Raw genomic sequence first — 24,165 nt, forward strand, 5'->3', positions numbered from 1 at the left:
AGAGAAAAAAAACCTATCAGAAAAATTCAGTTGGGTGTGGGAGAAGAAAGACAAAACTAAATAACATAAAACTTATAATAATCTCGATATTTAATACATAAAATTTCATAAAAAAATTCGATCAACAAGAACTCAAATCATTTTTGCTTATTTATATAACACAAAAACCTTGGGATGAACCACCGCCTTGGTGGCCGCGATGGTTTGGGTTTCTCTCCCTCATGAAGGGGAGGAGTTCGAACCCCCTCACGGTCGTTTGGGGTTTTAAGTGTGACGTCGGGGTGGTGATCGGTGCCCAGAAATTTGTATAGAGTTCCACGGTATCAAAAAAAAAAAAAAAACATGGGATGAAAAAAACTTTTGAGCAAATTTAGTTACGTGTGGAATAGAGAAAAACAAGCATAAATAACATAAAATTCATAATGATTGTAAAATCTCATAAATAATTTTTTTTTTTTTGGTGATATGGGAATCGCCCGTAGCCGGTAACTAGCGGCGTAAATCCGGGACGGCGCGAGAGACCCACCTCCCATAGGCTGCAAGTGAGTCGCGCAATGGGGCGAGAAGTTTCAAACCTTTTCCCTGCTCGTTGAAGGAATCTCATAAATAATTTTTTTTTTTGTAATCCGGGAATCGTCGTACAGCCGGTAGCTAGTGGCGTAAATCCAGGGCGACTTGCAAAGACCCAACTCCCACGGGCCACAAGTGAGTCACGTAATGGGGGCGAGAAGTTTCGAACATCTTCCTTATTGGTTGAGGGGCGAGGCGTGAACCATCTCATCCACCGCGGGTTGAGTCTCATAAATAAATTTGGTCAACAAGAATTCAAAATTTTTTTTTTTTTACTTACTTGAACGTGACATAAAAGTCTTAAATAAATTTGGTCATCAAGAATTCAAACTATTTTTACTTACTTAAATAACATTAAAACCTTAGAGCAGACAAAAAACGCTTTTGGACAAATGCATCTTCATGTGGGTAGGGGGAGACAAGCCTAAACTACAAAAAATCTATAATAATTTGGATATTCAATATATGAAATCTCCAAAAATAATTAATCACTAAGATAAATTAATTTTATTTTTTTAAACAACATAAAAAAAAAACCTTTCGGGGAGGAAAAAAAAAAAAAAAGACGCTTCCAGACAAATCCGACCCTCTTGTGGTGGACAAAGACAAGTCTAGCATGATGCCTCCGGTCGTGATCATCGTCGATCCAAAAGGCCCAATCCAGAACCGCCCTTCTCTCTCTCTCTCTCTCTCTCTCGTCATCTCTCTCCTTTCTCCCTCTTTCTCCTCTGTCAAACCCGGATCAAACCTTAATTAAGGAAACTCGATGTCGTGCCCCCCCGGAAATTAGGTCAGCGGAAATCCGAAGAATCCCGGCCCAATTGCCCCCATCCGTGTCTCCCCGAATCGGATCCGCTCTTCCTCTCTCTCCCTCTCCGCCGCGAACATCGAACCCGAGCGTCCGCGTCGGCGACCGGCGCCGACCGATTCTTCCTGCGTCGCCGGCGAGGCCAGTGGTGGAATGCGGGGAACCCTAGGGCGGCGCGCGCGCGGGCGATGTTCCGATTGGAGCCGGAGAAGATCAGGAAACGGCTCTGACGGTCGGGGATTTTGATTGTTGTTTTGCCGGGGAGGGTGGTGGTGCGCGGGAGGGGAGGAGGTGGGGGTGAGGTTCTCTCTAGGGGTTTTTGGTTGATTCTCCGCCATGGCCGATACGACCGCGATTCCTGCCTCCGTGGTCCGCAATCTGTCCGATAAGCTCTACGAGAAGCGGAAGAACGCCGCACTCGAGGTCTGGGTTATCGCTTTCCCTTTTCGAAACTTTTAGTTGCTGACTGTCGGGTGATGTTGATTGGGGTTTGTGCGCGTGCGCGATGTGAATTGTGTGTGTAGATTGAGGGAATAGTGAAGCAGCTCGCCGCAGCGGGGGATCATGATAAGATTTCCGCGGTGATCAACTTGCTGACGTATGAATTCACGTATTCTGCGCAGGCGAATCACCGGAAGGTACGCCGATTGATGAGTTTCTAGTCGAACTAGCGCTCTGAGGATTTTGATTTTGTTGATTGATACTGCGGGCTTTTACTGTTGAGTTTTGGTTGGTGGAGTGTGGAGTCCATTTTTATGTCTGTTCTCTGGTAGGGAGGACTGATTGGGTTAGCTGCTGCAACTGTGGGGTTGAGTACTGAGGCGGCTCAGCATCTTGAGGTATTTCCTTTTCTCCCGTGTAGGCAAATTTACTTGGATGTGATACAGCGACCCCAGAATCCCAGAGACTCATCCTGCTGGAAACAAATAAATTTCATTTTGTTCCTTAGAGTTCACTGAGGTTTTCATTCCAATGTGTTGTGTTTTTATGATGGCGTCACTTTTCTTTTCATGATCTCCACAAGCAGCTTACCAAGCGCAGCCTAAGTGATTGTGGCCAATTCTTTTGAATGATGTTGCATGTTCGCTGGAGATGTTCTAGATTTTTAGTTTCATCCTCCCATGGCCACACCTATAGTGGAAATGCATGATTCTGATTGTAGGGAAGACATATCAGTCTATCTAGATGATTTGTTGATGCTAGGTTTTTGCCAATGACCAGCGTTAATGCTATATCATCAATAGGGAATGAAGGGGGAAGGGGATTTCTCTTTTTTCAACTCACTTGACAGGGATTCTTGGAGGATATCGCTAGGTTAACAGAGGAACTGTTGTCATACCCAGGACACTATCGTTTTATACTTCTAAGTTCTTGTGCCTAGAGTTGAGCACATATAGGGGCCTTATTTCCTATGTATCAAACTGGATTTTGCTTACAGTCTTAATTCGGATGAATATGTCTTACAGTGTTGTGCTTTGTTGTCATGTTACTGCTGCTTTGTCTCATCTATATTTGCTTCTGCCAGCAAATTGTGCCACCTGTACTTAATTCATTTGCTGATCAAGATAGCAGAGTTCGTTATTATGCTTGTGAAGCACTGTATAATATTGCAAAGGTGAGGACTGATTGGAGTGCTTCTATTGTACACGCTTGTCTTTGAGTATTGCTTTCTGACTTGTTTTGCCACTTTTGGATTGTGCGCAGGTTGTAAGAGGGGATTTCATCATCTTTTTTAACAAAATATTTGATGCCTTATGCAAGTTGTCTGCAGATTCAGATGCCAATGTGCAAAGCGCTGCTCACCTATTGGATCGGCTTGTAAAGGTAAATGGGTTTACTTTCAAGTTACAGAAATATAATCTGTCACTTACCATTTTGCTTCTATTTGTTTGAACCGGTTTTCCACGTGTCTGCTATTATAACAGGACATTGTCACCGAGAGTGATCAATTCAGGTACGTTGTATATTGATCGCAATTGCCAGATTTGAAAGTTTGAAAAGTATCTTTGGATTTGTCAAATCATAAATATGCTATTTTCTGTCCATTACATGTTTATCCTGATTGTTTTCTTTCTTGTTATCAGCATTGAAGAATTTATACCCTTGCTGAGAGAGCGTATGAATGTCTTAAATCCATACGTTCGCCAATTTTTAGTTGGATGGATTACTGTGTTGGACAGTGTTCCGGACATTGATATGCTCGGTTTTCTTCCTGATTTCCTAGATGGTAAATAGCTACTCATGCAAATAGATATTTTCCCTTTGTTTGTGATTAAATTACCCTTATAAATGGCAACTTACATAGAGTCTATCGTCTTTAGGTTTGTTTAACATGTTAAGTGATTCAAGCCATGAAATTCGACAACAAGCTGATGCAGCTCTATCAGAGTTTCTCCAAGAGATCAAGAACTCCCCAGTATGTTTTCTTACATATGATGAAATCCTTTTTGCTAAAGACACTGCTTAATGCATCTTATATTAGTGATAAAAATTATTGCATTTTGTTGCATTGGCCTCCCTTTCATTAGATTTCTATTTATACCTGGAATTTTGATTCAAAAAGTCTTTCTGTTGAATATGATCTCCTGACTCAAGCAGTGCTCCTATTGAAAGTCTGTAGATTATGGCCGCATGGCCGAGATATTGGTGCAGAGGGCAGGTGCTCTTGATGAGTTTACAAGGTTAACAGCGGTAACATGGGTAAGTTTAAAATGCATTATAAGCATTCTCAACGTCTAAATTATGATTGTCCTGAGTTAATTATCTGGATTTACTATCCTATTACTTTGTCTATTGAGCATGGTTTATTAGATAATGACAAGATGATTTTATCTGTGGATTTCATGCCAGTCCAACAATTCTAGTTGATTTTCACTATCATTTTGCAGATCAATGAGTTTGTAAAACTCGGTGGAGATCAGCTTGTTCCTTATTATGCTGACATTCTAGGAGCTATATTACCATGTATATCTGACAAAGAAGAGAAAATTAGAGCAGTAAGTTACTTGCATTTTGCTCTTGCTGCTTCTTTTCTTTGCCTTAGCTCTTCTTCTTCTTCTTCTTTTCCCATGAACTTTTTGTTGTAATTTTGCCATTACTTTTTTATGTAAGGTTGCTCGGGAAACGAATGAGGAGCTCCGTATGATCAGGGCGGATCCTTCAGAAGGTTTTGATGTTAAAGCAATACTATCGATCGCAAAGAGGTGCACTTTATTTCCTTTAGTTGATAAAGCTAATTTCTTGATACTGGCTGTTGCCTGCCTGGTTCAGGTTTTGAGGAACAGCCCAAAGGTTCCTGTTTTATTTTGGCATGATGTTGCATATTAAAAAAGCAGAACAATTGTGAGCCAAAATATTTTACTGGAATGTCTAGAAAGGTTAGGACCTGTTTGTTTATACTTAAGCTAAGTAAGAAGTACCTTTTTGTTTTCCCACCAAAAGTCAAAATATTTAAATTTTAACAAATAATTAAAAATTATATGCAATTCTACGGGTCAACATTCTAGTGTTGTGAAAGTTTTAAGAGTTCTTTATTTGAAAAAAGTTGAAATGTGCGAGCTGCAAGATTTAAATTAAGGAAAAAGTAAAAGGTGAAAGTCAATTTTAACAGGATCTTAGAATTTGTGACGGAGTTTTCAGTTTAAAAGAGTTCAAACCAATATTAGGGAAAAACTTATCCAAAAGAAAATGTGAACTATACGAAGTGAACCCAATGTACCAAACACATTTTTGTGAAAATGTGTCATTCAACATCAAACACACAAATATTTGCAGTGAAATGAAAATTGGAATTTTTTTTTATCAGAATGCACAATAACTTGTTAATATTCACTGCCTCTACGTCTGTGCTTAGATGATCATTCTTAGGAGGGGTTTTTTGGATTTGGTTGTGATTCTTATTTAGGAAGCTGATTTGTGCACAGTCATGACTTCTGATCTTTTATTATTATAGGCAACTATCAAGTGAATGGGAGGCCACTAAAATTGAAGCATTGCATTGGATATCAGCTCTCCTAGAGAAGCATCGTCTTGAGGTACCTTTGTTGTAATATGCAGTCCACTTGTAGCCAATGGCTAAAGTTATTTATCACAACATTTAACAACCATTGGTCATTCTTTATTTTGGTCCTTGCCAATTTGATTTATAGAGTTGTCCAGCTCTCTGATTTTGTCTCACTATTCACTATATTTTATAAAAGTGCCTATTTTAAAAACTCTTTCCCTGCAAAATTTCTTTGCTTGACGTTATTCTTTGTTGCAGTTTACATTGGTAAGGGAGTCGTGTTTTTTGCTGTGATGTACATCATTTACTTTATTTTGTTACCTACAAGAAGAATGTATACCATATAATACTCTATGTTGTCCTGGTTTGAGTGTGTGTGGATCTTCTTAATGAAACTGTCATGGAGTTGATTTAAGATGGTATATTTGCATGAAATTCGTCAGCAGTGTGGGCCTTGATCTTTTGGTGATTGAGGGTACTTACAGGTTCACTTGAGGACTAGATTGGTAGGACAGGTTCTGTGCTGGTAATGTTAATATTCTGTAGTCATTAATCAGGATGAATGGATAATGATCTTTTGTATTAATTAAACCGCGAGGTTTGAGGTTTGCTGGGCCTACAGGGTAGGGTGTGCCATTGTTTAAGTAAATATCCAAACAAGATATAGAAATTTCTAAATGATTAGACTACGGGTGATGGTCTTGTCCAGTGTAATTCCTCGTCTTTTGGTTTTTTGGACATTTTTTTCCTTGTTGGTTATCCTTAACTTGGTAGTCTTTTTTCTTGATAGGTTTTGTCTTATCTAAATGATATCTTCGACACGCTTCTAAAGGGCCTATCAGATCCTGTAGATGAGGTAATCGTCCTTGCTTGGTTATTATGTGTTAAACTCTACTTCAGGATCTTCATATGGTCATCATTCATATTATTGTAGTTATTTTTCCAGTTTTGGCAGTTGGAATTTTTGTGTTATTAGTATGCCTTATAGATCTTACCAGTTTTGACATGAGCTTGTTGTTGCGGGGAATGCTGGGTACTTAGTTTCAGCTTGCTGCACTGCGATACCTGAAGTCATTTCTTGGAAGTAATGCGAACGAAAAGAATTTGAAGACTCATTATAATTGGAGAGTCTGTAACTGATGTGAATAGCCATTTTCGTCTGACAGATTCTAGTTGAGGTCAATGTTAATTTATTGCCTGGGGCTCATTGGAAGACCAGGAGCAGCTTCTTAGATTTAGCTCCCATGGAAACTTGAATATCAGTAGTAAATAATCAGATAAGAGATTTCTTGTAACAATGCTTGGGAGCATTAATGAGACAGCCCTAGAATTTCATTGTTGATTTTGTTGTTGCCCTAGTCCACTAATGCTTACTACGTTCAAGTCACAAGGGCTTTTCATTTCAAAGTCTACGAAGCATACTAGAATCCAGAGTTAGTGCACAACATTGGGGAAGCTCAAAAAGTACATAATCGGTAGGCAAAAACAAATGATAAGCCTGATTAATTTTTTTCCATTAAAAAGTTATTGTCCTCAACTTTATTTATCTGTTGGTATTATTGATCATCTTTTGCCTTCCTTTTTGCATTTGCTCAACCAAACATATTTTTTCCTCACCCCCTCCCCTAGTTCTGTATTACTTAGGTATTTGTCATGCAAGGCAGTGGACTTCTATAGCTGATTCTGGATTTGTTGTCAACAGGTGGTCCTGCTTGTTCTTGAGGTTCATGCATGTATAGCAAAAGATGAGCAGCACTTCCGCCAGCTTGTTGTTTTCCTAGTGCACAATTTTCGGGTCGATAAGAATCTTCTCGAGAAGTGGGTTTCCTTCTGATTTTATTTCTTATTTTTTACTTTCAGAGTTTTTCCTTTACTTCTGTAACCATGAGTTGGAAAATAGTATGCAACTGCTCCTTTTCTCTTCTCAGATTTTGATTTTGTTTGCTTATAATCTTTTGATATGTGTGTCACCTTTTATGTGTACTTCATTTCCTCTAGGCGCGGTGCTTTGATAATCCGCAGACTCTGTGTGCTTTTGGATGCTGAAAGAGTCTATCGGGAACTTTCTACAATACTAGAGGGAGAAGCCGACTTGGATTTTGCATCAACTATGGTTCAGGTTCTGTCATATACTTGAGGCAAAATAAATTCTATCCCTCCCAAACTCACAAACTTAAATAGCTGGGGTCGGTTCCAGAACCTTACGGGGGAGGATTAGTTGTTCTGTTAATAACTTTATTTTTTCTGTTTCAGGCTTTGAATCTCATTTTGCTCACTTCTTCCGAATTGTCTGGACTCAGAGATCTTTTGAAACAATCCCTAGCTAATGTTGATGGGAAGAACCTATTCGTATCATTGTATGCTTCGTGGTGCCATTCACCAATGGCAATAATAAGTCTTTGCTTACTAGCTCAGGTAGGAATATATAGATTTATCTGAAAAAGTATTTCTGAGAATCTCTGCCCTGCACTTTAATTCTATTATATATCTTTAATTCGTTGGATATTGGGTACAGTGTTTTACTTTTCATTATCTAATTATTTCCATTTCTTCAGCTTTTTTACTTTGTTTTAAATTTTTTATGGGCTTTTGTGAACTTTTTGCATATTAGTTTGTGTTTCGAGATAGTTTTACCAGAAAGGGAGTTTTAGATGTCTTAACTCTTCTGAAGTTGTACATTTAACTTCTATTATGTGATTTGACAGACATATCAGCACGCGAGTGCTGTGATTCAGTCTCTTGTTGAGGAAGATATCAATGTCAAATTCTTAGTTCAGCTGGATAAATTGATTCGGCTTCTAGAGACTCCAATCTTTGCTTATCTAAGGTTACAGGTTGGTGTGGCTTAGATCCTAATTGCTTTGTTTTGAATTTTGTGTTTTGCATGCTTTATGCTTTATAATTATAGAAAAGTAAGATGCTGATATTGTCATTTGGTTATAAATGGTATATTAGAAATGAACAGCTTATGTGTTGGAAATCACACTATTAGCTTGAAAGTTGAGGGTAGATGTCGATAAAAAGATCCAGAAATGCCCTCAGTATGGTGGAAATACTAAAGAAAACCAACTGTTTTAAGCTGGTGGCTATAATTTATTATGTTGATCAATTTTGATGCATAAGTGCCTGACTTATTAGGTTTTCCTTGTGGATAGTGTGTCCTGCTTACCTTAAGTAAATTTTAGCATATTAATGGCATTCTTCTTTTTCCACCATTTACTTATAATGAATTTTTACCGCATGACCAGCAAGTCTAAACATGTAATACATTATCCTATCTGTCGATCCCTCCTCTTAAAACTTATGGAACTAGGGGACAACTGCCGAGTGTATATGCTATTGGTGGTTGCTAAGTTTAACGGCTGCCTCTATAACTTTTAAGACGTGTCATCATCGAAAGTGAACTTCATTCTAGTCTTGTGCACGCAAGTTATTTTGTGCGATTCTGCTAAGGCAAAAGTAGGTTGATCAATTTGCAAGGTTTTGTTCTAGGATGATATGAGCACATGGAGAGGCCACTTCAGTTTCCAATCTATGATCTGGAACATTGAAGTACGTAAAAAAGTGGAAACAATGTACCTGGATCGCAATTTCTGGGGTTATAGGAAACTGTGGATGCTAATTTATTTTAGGCTTCTGGTCTTCTGGTTCCTATCATTGTCACTGATGTTATACACTCTTGTGCTTATGTTATGCTGTCTCATACTTGATGTTTATTTAATATACTTTTCCTTTTGTTTGTCACACTAGACTGTTTAATATACCTTTGCTCCTTTTTGCAGTTACTTGATCCAGGAAGATACATGTGGTTGTTAAAAGCTCTCTATGGACTCTTAATGTTGCTTCCACAGGTATGCTGATGTTGTCTCTTTTCAGTTTGTAGATCTGCCTCCTTAGATTTTGGTGATTCTTTTCTTCTTTGCCCCTCTTGGAGTAGTGGGAGGGAGGGACAATTTGTTCTTTCATTGGTAAATGAAGCCAAACCATAACATTTAGGACGAATTTGTGGTGGAGTGTGGTCTCATCAAAAATCTTAAAGCTTTTAATAGTTATGGATGTCAAGAATTTCCCTATGTCTTGCTAAGTGCTCCTTTAATTTCACTGAAGTGCTTGGTTTTCTTTATGATTTTGAATTTTGAATAGAGGTTTAGATACCATTGTCGAATGAATTATTATCAACAATGCTACCATGAATTCATGCCTGCATTTTCTGAAAAGTAACATTTAATTTGCTAGATATTTGATCTGCTGCCATGACTAGAATGAAGTTTTATATTTATTTTGGTTTAGTAAATTAAAGCTAGGTCTGCATTGTTCATATACTTATTTCTGCTTGCTTTCACAGTAGTTTAGTTCATCCAAAGTTTTTGCTGTGGGTCTGTGACCATGTGCTTCTTGATGTAGTCGATTTGAGCCTTTGCTGACATATTCAGGACCGGGCACTGCATTTATCAAAATGTTGCTAGGATTTTGGTGTAGATGATAGGTCTATAGGTAGATATGTAAAGCGGGTTGTACAAGGGACTATACAAATTTTCTTCATTCTTTAGTATATGTCCATGATCCTGGTCTGTGTTCAATCTCCAATTCATCCCAATCGGACTCGATTGCAGCAAAGCGCCGCCTTTAAGGTACTTCGAACACGATTGAAGACAGTGCCTTCATACTCTCTCAGTAGTGAACAGATCAAGCGAACTTCTTCGGGGAACCCATACTCTCAAATTTTGCATCATATGCCAAGTGGATCACAAATCATGGAAGATGGTGACATAAGCCGAGATTTGGGGAGTGTGCCTAATGGTATCAACTTTGCTGCGAGGCTTCAACAATTTGAGCAAATGCAGCGGCAACATCGTCTGCATGCAAAATCAGAGTCACTGTCACAGTCACAGTTCCGTAATAATTCCACTTCATCAAAGGTTTGTTGAACTCATATGCAACACTCTACGGTCAGTTGTGTCAGCTGTCTAGAAGGGTTGTGTTTGTGATATTTGGATCAAGTAAATCTAATCACAGTGGTTTTTTGTATGTTTTAATTTTACCTAAGGTAGTATGCTCCAAGTTTGGCCCTCAAAAGGTGCTATGACTAAAGATTTAACAGGATGACATGATTCTTACAAGTTGATTATAGAGGCTTCTGAGATGAGAGCTGCTTGACAAAATTCTAATGCTTGTCGTTAGATGAGACTATATGTCAGAGTGGGGAGGCAAAAGAATTGGTCAATAAGAGAGAAGTTTGTTTTGGTTGGACAGTTCCTGCTAATCAATGGCTGTGCCTGATTTCATTATGTGAATTTTCCTCATGTTGCTGTGTCAAATGTTTTCTGATAGTGCTGGCTGCCTGGCCTGGCCAAATAGTCGAATGTCAATCATATTTCTGCCGTGGTTCTTGTGCAGGAGATGCAAAAACCAGAAGAACCCTCGCGATCTGTGTCAGACTCTAACAGGCCGTCTTCAAGATCATCATCAAGGAGAGGACCAGGGCAGTTACAGCTATAATTAGATTGCTGGTTGCTGCTACTGCTGGCCGGAGCTACTTATTTACTTGTCTCAGTAGAGGTCGGCTGTTGGTGAGGTCTGGCATAAAGTGTAAAATTGCTGTATATTGAGTAGCCTTTTTTTTTTTTTCCTGTTAAATTGTGGAGGTCAAGATGAAAAATTGGGTTTCGATTTACGGTAAGCCTCAAGTTGCAGATCCTCTTTTTCGGCTTTTTCCCAGGATTTGCTCATGTGGTTCTGTCGTTTTTAATTGTAAAAATCACATGGGCTGGAGGGAAGTATTTTATTTAGGGAGGTGCAGTCCCCTCATTCATCTGTTATACATGCAAGTTTACTAAATAATAACGTCCATTTGTCTGCACGTCTTGTGGAATGACACGTGAATTTTTCTCTCGCATTTTTGGCACTTAATAATCATCTCATGTGTTGTGTTTATTGGAAGTACAGTTCTGGTGGCAGGGTTGTTGGTGGACTAAGATTCAGGTAAGACCACCATGTCCAAAACTGCACCCTGAATGGTGAGCCGAGCGATGCTCTCATTGATTTCAGGTGAAAACCGTCGGTAGTCGGTTAAGTTCCCACTCATTATGATATTGATATGCGGTGTCCTGTGTCCCGGGTTTTTAAGGTGGTCATTATCTTGAAAGTTGCTCGTGTCTGGAGATGAGCATCAAATATGATTTTCCCCCGTTGTACAAGTAGCGATATGAAGCTGCTAGTCAACGTTTTGAGGACAGCGTAAACACTCCTGTCGGAGAAGAAAAGGAGAGACTTTGTACATTCTATACATCCACCTATACACAAATATAACTTGAGAAGAATTTCTCCCCTATGAGAACTCGAAACCACATTGAGAGGCGTACTGAAGGCTTAGCCCAGGCCACTAAATTCGAGATGCAACCGTGTAAACTTGAGGATCTGAGCGGAATAAGTAGAAATGAAGGAGGATTTACAAGCACGATGTCACAAAGCGAAGGACGTTTTTTTGTCCATTAATGCACGATATGACCCGATTGCTGTACAAAGAGAGCCGTTGCCTAAAGAGAGCAGTGTCAGAGGCAACACCGGCTGCAGATAGAATTATCATAGATTGCCGTAGCTGTGTGTACAAAGGAAGCCTCCATTTCTAATGATCTGAAGGTAAAACCGATGATGGATAGATCTACATGCTCAGACAGCCAAAAAGTATCAAGCTGAACATTCTCGGATTGCCAAAAACTACACATCTGGCAATGTAAAAATACAGTACACAACTGCGGACTATCATGATGGGTAACACAAGCTCAGGAGGAATTTAGCATGCATGAACACAAGAAGCCATAATGGACCCACCCCACAACTCATACGTTAAGCAGCTAAGCCATTCTATTTACACAGTTCGACGGTTTTCTTACAATATCACAGAGCATAGATCTTCTCGTGGTCAGAGTAGTCGTCAACATCTGAAATGTTCGCCGAGTAGGACCAAGAAAAAGATTTGCTTCCACTAGCCCTCCTAATGCGTCTTTGGGAGTCGCCATTGAAACACCCAAAGCGCTGCCGGAAAACAAAGTAGCACATGCTTGCAAGTGTCCCTATGAGAATAGGTGCCCCCATTACCGTTACCGTAATAGCCATCCATGAACTATCATCTCCCACCACCACAAATGCTACCGACAGAAAAGATCCACAGGTGCATGCGCATGCAGCCCACATTAGCTTGTTGACTACAGAGACAACCCGTTTTTGAGCTCTGGTATCCCAAGCCACCAAGGTGATCTGAACCACCACAACGGCTAGTGAGATGAAGAGTGCTGTGGCATTCAGAAGACAAAACACCCGAAAACCAACTTCATGAGCAATGTTAGCTTCCCCAGCTTCTGGTCCGGTTCTTACATACAGACCAGGAAGATTAAAAATAGCCAAAAAAGCTATGGAGGCAAAGAGAACTGCAACAACAGTGATAGAGTTTGTAGTGTTCTGGACAGCTTCTCTGTGAAGTTTCCTCAGTTCCTTTGCAATACCAGACACTCTTCGGTTTGTTTTCTCATTTTGTAAAAGTTGTGAGTGCACCTCATGCTTAATATCACTGACAGTCCTTTTGAGTTCCATTGCCTCATCCATCTGCCCGACAGCCCTGGCATGCTTAGCACCAGCTTCCTTTAGAGCTTCCTTGATGTCCAACGAAGATTCTCCATAGGACAATTTATCTGCCAGATCCATTGCAGTTTCTTGTTGATTATTAATAGCATTGACTTCGAGGTCTGAATAGCTTAGGAGAAGATGTAAAATCTGCAAAGAAAAACGATATAATCAGGACACAAGCACCGCATGAAATGACGAAGAGAAGGAAAACAAGGAACTTCTAATTTTAAATCGTCAATGACAGGCATTATTTAAAAAAAAAAAAAAAAACCACTAGTTTCCAAAATGTTAAAACTTTACATCCTCATGATTATGAATCCAATGAAATCTTTTCTCCTCCACATCCCTCTGCTTAACAGCAACTACAAAAACTCTCAAGACATTTTCTTCAGAGATATTCATTACTTCTATTTACAAGAGGGATTGGAGTGCAAGTAGTGGTGAAGCCGTGACTGTGACCAGCCAAACCCAAGGCTGAGAACTGTATGAATATCAAGATAAACTATACATGAAGAGTGTAAAAAAGCCATAAATTGGATTCTGTTGCAAAATCAATCTAGCTAAAAGTCTGGATGACTGCAGTCTAACTTAGTCTCCACACAAATTTGTTTGACACAATTGTGACTACTTGCAGTAGTATCATGCCTACTCATTCAACCAACAGCCACTTTCAAGTCAACAGAACGTCCCACCACATCCTCCAACAGCTCAATGAATATCATAGGAGGGAAAACATAGCCACGATCAGATGCATCCTCTATTCTGATCCCTCACAATCAATCATGCTTAGATACCATGAAGTTGGATGGTCGATGAGACAGAAATGTGATGACATTGCCTTTGCTGGAGTATAGCAAAATATAGGAAGGATGCAAAAGGCATGTGGTGCTGAAGTCTGGGGCATAGATTTGCAACTTGAACTGAACTCCACGAAGATTTAAAAATTACAATGTCTGGAGTCGAGGACAAGATATGTGGGAGTTTGTAGATGCTAGCCATGAGAGATTAGACTCCCTATGGTGGCAGTTTGTTCTAGAAAAGCTACTGTTTACCACCAGAGATGGGAATTTAATTGCTGACATACACAATTAATCTTGCAAAGTGAGCATAAATTGTCACTAGGGCTATGAAAGAGATAAAACACATCAGTTAGGGCTGCAAAGATGTACAGTCATGACCCTAATGAAGGCAGGTGTATTCACAAAAAAATTGACCAAGATGTCTCAGCTTGAGCATGAAGGAGAAAAATCAGTGACAAAACATTGCAAACATCATCCTACTGACACTAGTACAATGCAACAGACTAGATGGCAAAGCAGCAGTGATCATCTTGTTCCCTATGCTTGAGTAGCTTAGTAAAGTATCCCAGAAGTAAGAATTAAATGAATACGAACTTAACCCAACAATGATGCAGTACAAACCTCCCAAAAGGGGAGACGCTGCTGTAAATGGATATTAACAGCCCTCAGCTCTACCATAAAATAGGGTTGCTTCAATTGAATGTGTCTAGAGGAGATGATACCTCAGGACGGCATTTTCTTGTGGCTATGTGCACAGCTGTGTTGCCCTTCTTGTCCCGTTCATTCAGTATTGTGTGATCAGCAAGCAAAATCTCCTCCACAACGTCAGTTTTCTGACCCTTTGCAGCCATGTGGAGCACAGTTTGGCCCTTCTTATCCTTGATGCATACAATTCCAGGATCCCTCTCTATCAATGTTTTTGCCATTGGAAGAGAACCATATCTTCCAACAAAATGCAGGGCTGTTTTCCCATTCTTCCTCACTATGCTTAATGAGCTCAAATCAACTTCCAAAATTGCATCCACCACATCCAAGTGGCCGTTTTCAGCTGCTGAATAGAGTGGACTAGTGTTTTTGGAGTCACATGAGTGGCAAATCTCGGGCCAAATGGTCAGAAGCTCTTTCACGATCCCTGGATAATGAAGATAGATTTAGCATAAAAAGAAAAAGTATACAAATGACCTAAGACTTATAATGAAATTAGTAGACCCTAAATTTAGTAACTATCAAACTCATGCCTCCAAATTTATAAGACAAACATCAAAATAAGTTTACAAGTAGGCACTCATGACTGGAAAATCCAAAGAAGATAGCTATACCAGTTTGTAACACGGCAACTCAAGATCTTAACACTGATCCTATTGGCGACTACCACTATGAATAAGAGACTGTAGTGTGATAATCTGTTCTAGCCTTCTTCAGTCAGCACACGAAATAAATGACAACCTGAAGAACCAGTGGACCAATTGCCTCTCTCCCTCTCTCCTATAGAAAAAAGTTTCTGCCAAAGAATCTGACATGCTGTTCTTCTACATAACATGATTAGGTGATTGTAATCATCATGTAATCACAGGAAGGTTCTCCCACTGGAAAGCAAGACCCGACCACAATTGCGAAACTACATCACTGGATGAGGGTACTTAATTATGCAATCCACTTCAATTCAAATCATCGGAAAAGGTATCTGGATACAGGGTCGAATTGATTGTTCGGTGGCAACTGTTGAATTGAGAATCCTCACAAGCTGGTAAATCCGAGGGTAGAGTTGACCCAAAAGAACACAACACTGAATTCCTTAGACCAAATCTAAATCCCAAACTGCCATCAGTTCATCTAACTGAAGGAAATAGCGATCTAGACTACAGTGTGTCAGCGTGCACTGTTAAAGCTCGGGCCTTTAACTCTAAATAAGAACAAAAGGGTCGATAAGCACGTAATCAAGCTCGTTTTTTGTCCCTTTCCCCTTCTAAGAACCCACTCAGAATCAAGCAACAAAAATCAACGCGCTCGAAGGGAAAATCCGAAGCCAGAGGGCGAGAGCCGGAGAATCGGGGGACGCACCCAGGTGGCCGCGCTTGGCGGCGACGTGGAACGCGTCCAGGTCGGCCTTGGACCTGATCTTGACCTGCCGGACATCGCAGAACTGCAGCAGGTAGCGGAAGACCTCCCGCAGGTTGTTCGCCGCGGCGACGTACAGCGCGGTCTCCCCGGCGTCGTTCTGCATGGACATGAGGTCGGCAACGGCGGAGGACGAGGGCGACGACGACGACGCCGACGACGAGGACGACGAGAACGACCCCCCGCCCCCCGACGGCGACGGCAGCGGGGGCGAGGGGTCGCCGTCGGTGAGCTTGGCGACGATCTCCCGGAGGGACGGGAGGTCGCCGGATCGGACGGCGGCGAAGAAGGACTGGTGGGTGATGAAGCGGAAGGACTTGGAGTCCATCATCGGAGCTCCCGGCCGGCCCAGAACGCCGCGGCGAGCTAGAGAGAGAGAGAGGAAGAGAGAGAAAGCGATGGATTGCTTCAGAGGGAGGAATCTGTCTGCAAGTTGGGAGTGATGGAGATGGAGAGAGAGGTGGCAGTTACTGTTACTGAGGTTTTTGTCGTGGGGTGGCATTTTTTGTGCGTTTTCAACGAGGACGAGACCGCCCCCACACGGACGTGATTGATTGTCCTGAGGAGGGACAAAAAAAAAAAAAAAATAGATTTATTAAAAACGTCTGTTCCATTTGATAATTCCTCAGAATTTATAATAAAAAAAACATTAATTCAATTTATTTAATTAAATCGAAAAGTCTGTTTAATTTAGTATCCAATGGGTGAGTTGCTTGATTCGTTCAATTAAAATAATCGACGGCAATTGGAATCTTGATGGGTATGTTAGTAAAATCGATGCTGATAGTGATCGTTTTCTGTCTTTGATGATGAGAGGTTAATAATGCGATTATTGAGTTTTAGTTGTCTATAAAATGGATTTTTAATTCTATTTTCAGCCCTTTCAATTGTCATCGCTTAAAGATAGGGGTGATTGGATTTTTCCCCCCCTGTAGTACTCATTAAGTTAATTCCATACTCATCCGTGTTTCTAGTGTGGAAATTGACCTTTTTTGTTAGGTAAGCAGTAATTATTGCAAAATAGATTGATAGCGTGTCTTAATAGTATCTGACTTTTAGTTTTTGTTTAATCTAAATCTTGTTGTGGAAGCACTTCGAATTTTCTTTTTCTAATCCTAGATGCCCAGGACTTTCATAATATACAGATCGTAATACGTCCAATTCGCATATATTCCTCTCTTAACTTTTTAAAATTTGTATAGTATTTTAAAATTTAACTAAAAAGAAAAAGGCACTTTTAAATTTAGACTAACTTTTAAACAAACAAGAACAGACGGAGAGCATGTGAGCAGCTGGACAATCAACTTCTTTTTCTTTTTCTTGTGCAAGATTCCATTGCTAGTGAAGGACGGTGTAAAATTCACTAGATGATAGGACAATCCTTACCGAGTTTTATATATTGGTCATTCATCAACTTACATTTGAATTTACGAATATAGAGATACAACATGGGCCTTATGTCTAAATGGGATAAGGTGAGTATGAACAAGCAATTTTCTTATTAGGCCCCACCAATTGACATTTGCTGTATTCATGTTCAATCGATATTACACAAGAAAAATTAATATTTTTCAACCATGGATGGCAAAGATTTTTAGGTATGGTACTAGATTGGACCCAACCTAAGCCAGCCGATAGATCACGTCAATATTACACATGTCTACTTGATTAATAAGTTACCAACTTGCATTAAAATGTGACAACTATCACTATAGATGTTTTTGCGAAACTTTGCTAACCCATTAAAATTTCTCCGTATCTACATCATCATTAGGTTACAATTTTGGCCTTTGAATTTTGTGGATGATTGTGGAAATGAATTGATGACCTTTTAGAGGAATGATAGGTGTTTGAAATTTCGTAACTTATAATTTGAGATTAACTAGTTCTTATAAAATTGTCGATATCTATCGTGAAAGGCAATCGCAATTTCCACTCGAACTTCGGCTATATATACCCTTTTTGAGAGTTAAAATGAGGGAACAATCCAAGTTGTGAGTCCAACAGTTTCACTTCTTATTTTTTTTTTCTTTCTTATCCTCCTCCTTCTCTATTCATGGCCTCCGTGAGCTCCACGATCAAGAACCAGCATCAACGTGACGGGAACTCGCAACATTGAATCGATCACCACACAAACAATTAGCAGCAATCCTAATTGAATAAAAAAAACACAGTCCAAACCGAGCAAACTTCTCCAGAGCTGCATCATACACCTTTGGGTCGTCCTGACTCCTGAAGTGATCTAGACGCGGGGAGAGAGAGAGAGAGAGAGAGAGTGTGTCTTAAGTTGATTGGCTACTATTTTTCCCTTATAGAAGATAAGAAACAAAAGCCGTTCATTCGCATCCGTATTCAGATTTGGACATCCGTGGCGAGACGCGTTCAGACGTCATCGGCGTCACTTCTCCACGGCCAACCCCTGCCTACCCTTTCACGCGTTCCCGAAGAGAGAGAGAGAGAGAGAGAGAGAGAGAGAGAATGAGGACGAGAGAGATAAAAAGAAGTGGGACTTTGGGACCCACAACTTGGATTGGTGGAGATGGAGAACACCTTGTGAAATTTCACCAGCATTTTACCAATCTTAATATATTACATATAATAATAAACAAAGGTTACTGATTGCATTTCGACGTACATTTGAAAATTAGTTGGGTTATAAAAACTGCTAATCTCCTTGTAGAGATATTATAAATATTTGAAAAACGAATCCTGATTTATTAGAAATCACTACCAATGTCTAATTAATTTACTGTCCTCGGCTTCAATCGTACCGACGTCCTTGGAATTTTACCAACTCATCTGTACGTGAGTATCTTAATGAATTATTAAATTTAGCTCTCTCTAGTAAACCACTTGTCATGGGAAATAAGTGATCGGAGAATAAAATAGACGGAATAAGAATAAAGCAGACATGTTTGTGTAACTTAGTTATAGTAACCTATATCATATAGAGAGTAATAATGAATTCTACTATAGATCAAGTAATATAATGAATATTACAATCACATACTCAAGTCACTTAAATGTACTTAATGTTTCTCAAGTCTCAATTATATTTAATATCTCACGTTATGTTTAGCTTTGTAATTTCTCATGAAATAATCTTTCAATCTTATGAAGGATTTACACAAATCTTACTACAAGATTTAATCAGTTCAAATACTAATTCTTTTTTAATGTAATCCACAAAAAAACCAGTGAAGAAACCCACGGCCAAACACTCGCGAAACGACATTCCAAGGCTCTGACAACGGCGTGCCCAAGTGGCGCTTCAATATTTCATGACCAACCAAAGCAATCCCGCATACACACACACATACATACGTGTGTATATATAAATGTTTATATATATCTTTTTTGAATTCTACTTGGCGATAACAACCAAGAAACATCATTATTTTTATTTCCTTTTATATTTTCTTCCATTTTTTGCTCTAATTCACCAAAATGAAGTTAGCTTTACTCGATTTGGGATGGCTGCAAATGATCCAAATCTTTTACTTTAATTGATTGGTCTTTCTTGCAATTTATCTTAGGCCGGGCTTCGTTCACGAGCTTAAACTTGAGATATATTATAACAATCTCTACCTTGACTCGATATTTGAGCCAAATCATAATCGCTTCGCTAAAAATTTGAACTCTAGCGCTACTCTTCCATAGCCCCCGATAGGCTCAACCGCCATAGATATTTTCCAAATCCAAGTCCCACTTGAACTTCGCCATAATCAAAGACCTCATTAGAACACCAACTCTACTTGCACATTTAAATACTTTGTAAGGATTTCTCGACACAATTTCTTTAACCATAGATAAAAAAAATAATTATTTCATCCATATTTGTTAAGAGATCAATTACGTACATTGTTAGTATCGGGAGTTATAGCAATTGTTGGCTTTATAGGCTCCACTTCACATAATCTACGTCGATTACATCGTTAGTACTTGCTGTCTCAAGAGTTTCTGGTTGTAACTTCACCTAAAGTTGAATATCATTTAGATTTTTATAAACATTGCTATAATCACTCTTAGTCAAAAGTTATGGAGACTCATCAAACATAACTTCTTTACTGATAACATGTGAATTTAATTACAAGCACCATAACTTGGACATAATATGGACAACCAATTATTCTAAGACCAAAACAATCGGCAATGTTACCTAACAATACTTCTTCGAGTCCAATTTCCAATCACAGTCGATGGAGATTTATTGATTAAATAGCTCACCATACTAAGGGCATCCGTCATGAATCTTCTAGGCATACTAGCACTAGAGAGCATTTTATGGGCCATCTCTAGTAATGTTCTACTTATTAATTCCACAATATATTGTGGTTCATTGGCACTAGCATAGTGTTTCATTATGTCTTCTTTCATGCAGAATTCATTTGATAGCTCAAACAAAAATCCATGCAACCATTAGTTTGCACATACTTGATCATCTTACCAGTTTTCTTTTCGATCAAAGCTTTCAGCTGCTTGATCTAGACAACAACATCAAACTTGTGTCTAAGCACAATCGGCCACATCTTCCTCAAGTAGTCATCAACAATTGTTAGTATGAATTTGACACTCTTCTTTGAATGATATTGCAACAACCTACAAATATTCAAGTAAACTAACTATGCAAATTTCGTGGTTTCTTCAATGGTTGTACTAAATTGTACATTTTGTTGTTGATTTAAATCACGCACCAGTATACATTTGGTTTGTTAGCAACATAACCACACAGCATATTTCTTTCACTTAAAATATTTAGGTTTCTCTTGTTAATGTGCCACAAACGCATATGCCACAATTTAAACTTTCAAACAAATGCATCTATATCTTTGAGGCGAAATCTATCACCATCTTACCTTGAAGTTCATATATGTTACTATGCTTGATTCCTTTTATTATCACCAATGTACCTCAAACAACTTTTAGATTTCCACATTCTACAAAATAGCGACATTTAGTTGAGTATAAGGTATTTAAGGAAATTAAGTTCTTATTCAACTCTGGGACATACCTCACTTTAGTTAATGTCCCCATGATGCTATCATACATTTTGATTTTAATATTGCCAACACCATACATTGCATTTAATGTTGTTTCCCAACTGCACTTTACTATTATCCAAGCATTGATAATTAATAAACCAATTTTTATTTGGTGTAGCATGAAAAAAGCAATCATAATCTGTAACCTATCCATCAAATGACAAATAATGAATGACAAACAAAACATAATCGGTACCATATGAATTATTAATAGCTATAGCTGCAACATCATTTGTAGAATCAACTATAATTCTCTTACCCTTCTTGTTTTTTTAGCTTACGGCAATTCTTTCTAAGATACTCTATCTTACCATGACTCTAACAAACAACACCACTGCTTCTAGACTGACTGTGTCTGTTTATGTCCATGCTAATCCTGCTAACACGTGTACTAGTTCTTCCTCTATTTTCACATACTAAAGTAGTAGATATAGGTTCACCAGATTCTCTTGTACAAATGCCCTCACTTACAATTAAATCTCGAACCTCATCAAACATCAAACTTATTGACCCAGATGAATTACTAACGGCAATAACAGTAATATTTCAACAATTAAGCAATAAGAATAATAAAATCAAAACAAGTACCTCATCTTCAAAGTCAATTTTGACTTAACTTTATTGACTAATAATTACATTGAATTCATTTATATGATCTGCAACTGATGCACCTTCACTCATATTCAAGTTAAATAGACATCATCAAATAGACCTTATTGGTCGTAGAGAGCTTTTTATACATATCCGACATGGCTTTTATCAAATTAATAGTGGTATTCTCCTTCATGATATCAAATGCAACATTACAAGCCAATATCAATTGAATAACACCCGTAGCTCGTCTATCCAACAATTCCTAATTAGCTTACTTCATTGTCTTTAGCTTTTCCCTACTTAGGGGCAAGTGCAGTTTTCATCTTATAGAAATAGTCCTCAATTTGTATCTTCCAAAAACCAAAATTCTTCCCGTCAGATTCGTTGATTCTCACTTTTTCTTCTTTTTTTGTCATTGATTTGCTTCAACTCAGCCAAGCCTAGCTTTGATGCTGATTGTTACAAAAAGCAAGCAATCAAATAATAAAATAAATAGAACAAGAAAATAAATCGGACACTATATTTACGTGGTTCGATTATAGTGACCTACGTTAATGGAGAGAGTAGCAACAAATTCCACATAGATTAAGTAATACAATGGAGATTACAACTACACTCTAGTTACTTAAACACACTATATGTTTCCCCAGCCCTAATTACACCAAATATCTCATGCCATGTTTACCCCTGCAATTCCTTACAAAATAATCTCTTAATCTCACGAAGAAATTACACAAATTTTACCACAAGATTTAATTGGCTTGAACACTAATTTTTCTTGGTTGTAATTCATGAACAAAACCAATGAAAAAAAAACCACGGCTAAGCACTTATGAAACAATATTCCAAGGCTTTGACAATGGCGTGCCCAAGCACTCACATAAAGTGACGCTTCAATATTTTGTGATATATATACATAGATAGACACACACACACACATTATTGCAAACAAGAGCACCATTGAAGTGAATAAATAAAAACAATTTTACGAGATAAATGTGCAGCACTAATCAACAATAGATTATGAAAAGGAAATTCGTCTCTTGTAAACAAAACGAGTTGCGATCAAAGTAAAAGAGTGTAGAGAAGAGAATATGAACATAGAGATTATAGTGGTTTGGCTTAATCCAAGCCTACGTCCACTCTTCCACACTGACAGCCCACTGGCTGGATTTCACTATCAACAAAAGAGATGTTACAGAAAAGCTCTTCCTTGATTCCACAATGTAGAGACTCTACTACACTTCCTCAAGGTCTCTTAAAGATATATACTCTCTTTTGCGTACAAGATTTTGCTCAACAGTTTAATTGACAAAAAACCAGGAGCTTCAGACTTTGGAATTCTTCTATCGCGCATCCACTCAAACAATTGGAACATCTTCCTTATATACTCCTTTATGCCATCACACCCGTTGGCACTTACCAAAGGAATTCTTCCAATCTACCTGTTGGACAGAATCAATTAGGAAGATCTTCAAGCTATTTAAGTAACATGACGATAACCCATCAATCATGTTCGCCCATACAATCATGATCTAGATTTCCATAAGTAGAACCTTCCAAGTATACTTCATCAATCAACGGATCCATAATCCATGAATCAATCTTGATTTGAATAATGGATTCTTCCAGTCAAAAAGCCAAATCCTTAGTCTTTCAAGCTTTCTATCGGTCTATTCACTCAATTTTATAGTCTCAAGACTTTGTTATCTCAAGACTCAAGACTCAAGACTCAAGACTCAAAATTATTCTCATTAATTGAAACAATTTGATTCAATAGATTCTTTGGTTGGATAATCATTTCCTTTTGGTCGACGAAATAAATTTTCTATTCTTGGAAACCGAGATCCCGATTGTATGGGCGAACAGATAACAATAAGGAAATAAAGGAAGATGTTCTAGTTGTTTTAAGTGTGTGATTGATAGAAAAATTCCAGAGTCTCATCATTATTTTTATTTTATACTTGGTAACGCCTTGAGCGAGTGTGGTATCATCTACACCTAGAAATCAAGGAAGATCATTTTCTTCCATCGCCAATTCTAATTCACCAAAAGGAAGTTTGCGAGCTTTCTTTAATTGTTTAAATATCTCGATTTCATATACGTACTCGTACACAAAATATCCAAAATTTTTTACTTTAAAACTTTGATCGGGCTTTTTTTTTTCCAACAACTATATGCAAACAAGCCACACGCATTATCTTAAAAGGCTTCATTCATGTATATTCCATTAATTGAAACAAATTCACAATCTCCCTTTTGCTTCCATCGCCAGTTCTAATTCACCAAAAGGAAGTTAGCTTTACTCGATTTCAAGCGTCCACAAAATATCCAAAATTTTTTACTTTAATTGATCGGGCTTTTTTGCAATTTATCTTAAGGCTTCATTCATGGGCTCGAACTTGAGCCATTTTATAACACCACTTATTCTATGTTGATGAATGACTAATATTAATTTAGTGCTTATCTATAAATATGTAAATCACTCGTTTTCCGTATAAAATAGTAAATTCTCATTATAGTAAATAGAATTGTGTCTGATTAAAGTAGAAGAGATGAAGAGTCGCTAACTCATTGATGATTTGAAGTTGTTGACACAAATGTCAA

The 24,165-nt window shown here is 38.4% G+C and overlaps 2 protein-coding genes across 2 annotated transcripts; one reads left to right on the forward strand and one right to left on the reverse strand.

Annotated features, from left to right (window-relative positions):
- Window positions 1-1,236: 1,236 nt before the first annotated feature.
- On the forward strand, window positions 1,237-11,253 carry LOC104453660 (protein VAC14 homolog). The gene is made up of 20 exons (XM_010068271.3): window positions 1,237-1,801; window positions 1,903-2,016; window positions 2,152-2,217; window positions 2,904-2,993; window positions 3,083-3,202; window positions 3,304-3,332; window positions 3,463-3,605; window positions 3,700-3,794; window positions 3,992-4,078; window positions 4,267-4,374; window positions 4,490-4,581; window positions 5,331-5,412; window positions 6,172-6,237; window positions 7,084-7,199; window positions 7,380-7,500; window positions 7,635-7,796; window positions 8,087-8,215; window positions 9,164-9,232; window positions 9,995-10,300; window positions 10,779-11,253. The coding sequence occupies exons 1-20, from the start codon at window positions 1,715-1,717 to the stop codon at window positions 10,878-10,880; spliced, it is 2,184 nt and encodes a 727-aa protein (XP_010066573.1). The 5' UTR covers window positions 1,237-1,714; the 3' UTR covers window positions 10,881-11,253.
- A 731-nt stretch (window positions 11,254-11,984) lies between these two features.
- Window positions 11,985-16,375, reverse strand: LOC104453661 (ankyrin repeat-containing protein At2g01680). The gene is made up of 3 exons (XM_010068273.3): window positions 15,866-16,375; window positions 14,527-14,936; window positions 11,985-13,151 (listed from the first exon to the last, which is right to left on the reverse strand). The coding sequence occupies exons 1-3, from the start codon at window positions 16,251-16,253 to the stop codon at window positions 12,279-12,281; spliced, it is 1,671 nt and encodes a 556-aa protein (XP_010066575.2). The 5' UTR covers window positions 16,254-16,375; the 3' UTR covers window positions 11,985-12,278.
- Window positions 16,376-24,165: the final 7,790 nt, after the last annotated feature.

Source organism: Eucalyptus grandis, chromosome 7 (assembly GCF_016545825.1).
Source record: "Eucalyptus grandis isolate ANBG69807.140 chromosome 7, ASM1654582v1, whole genome shotgun sequence".
Classification (NCBI taxonomy): Eukaryota; Viridiplantae; Streptophyta; class Magnoliopsida; order Myrtales; family Myrtaceae; genus Eucalyptus; species Eucalyptus grandis.

Excerpts from the sequence above, each read along its gene's own strand:
- LOC104453660 (XM_010068271.3), top strand. The coding sequence starts at position 1,715 with ATGGCCGATACGACCGCGATTCCTGCCTCCGTGGTCCGCAATCTGTCC. Across the intron at positions 2,994-3,082 it reads CACTGTATAATATTGCAAAG|GTTGTAAGAGGGGATTTCAT; the intron begins GTGAGGACTGAT and ends GATTGTGCGCAG. Across the intron at positions 5,413-6,171 it reads TAGAGAAGCATCGTCTTGAG|GTTTTGTCTTATCTAAATGA; the intron begins GTACCTTTGTTG and ends TTTTCTTGATAG.
- LOC104453661 (XM_010068273.3), bottom strand. The coding sequence starts at position 16,253 with ATGATGGACTCCAAGTCCTTCCGCTTCATCACCCACCAGTCCTTCTTC. Across the intron at positions 14,937-15,865 it reads CGCCAAGCGCGGCCACCTGG|GGATCGTGAAAGAGCTTCTG; the intron begins GTGCGTCCCCCG and ends TTCATTATCCAG. Across the intron at positions 13,152-14,526 it reads CAAGAAAATGCCGTCCTGAG|ATTTTACATCTTCTCCTAAG; the intron begins GTATCATCTCCT and ends TTTTCTTTGCAG.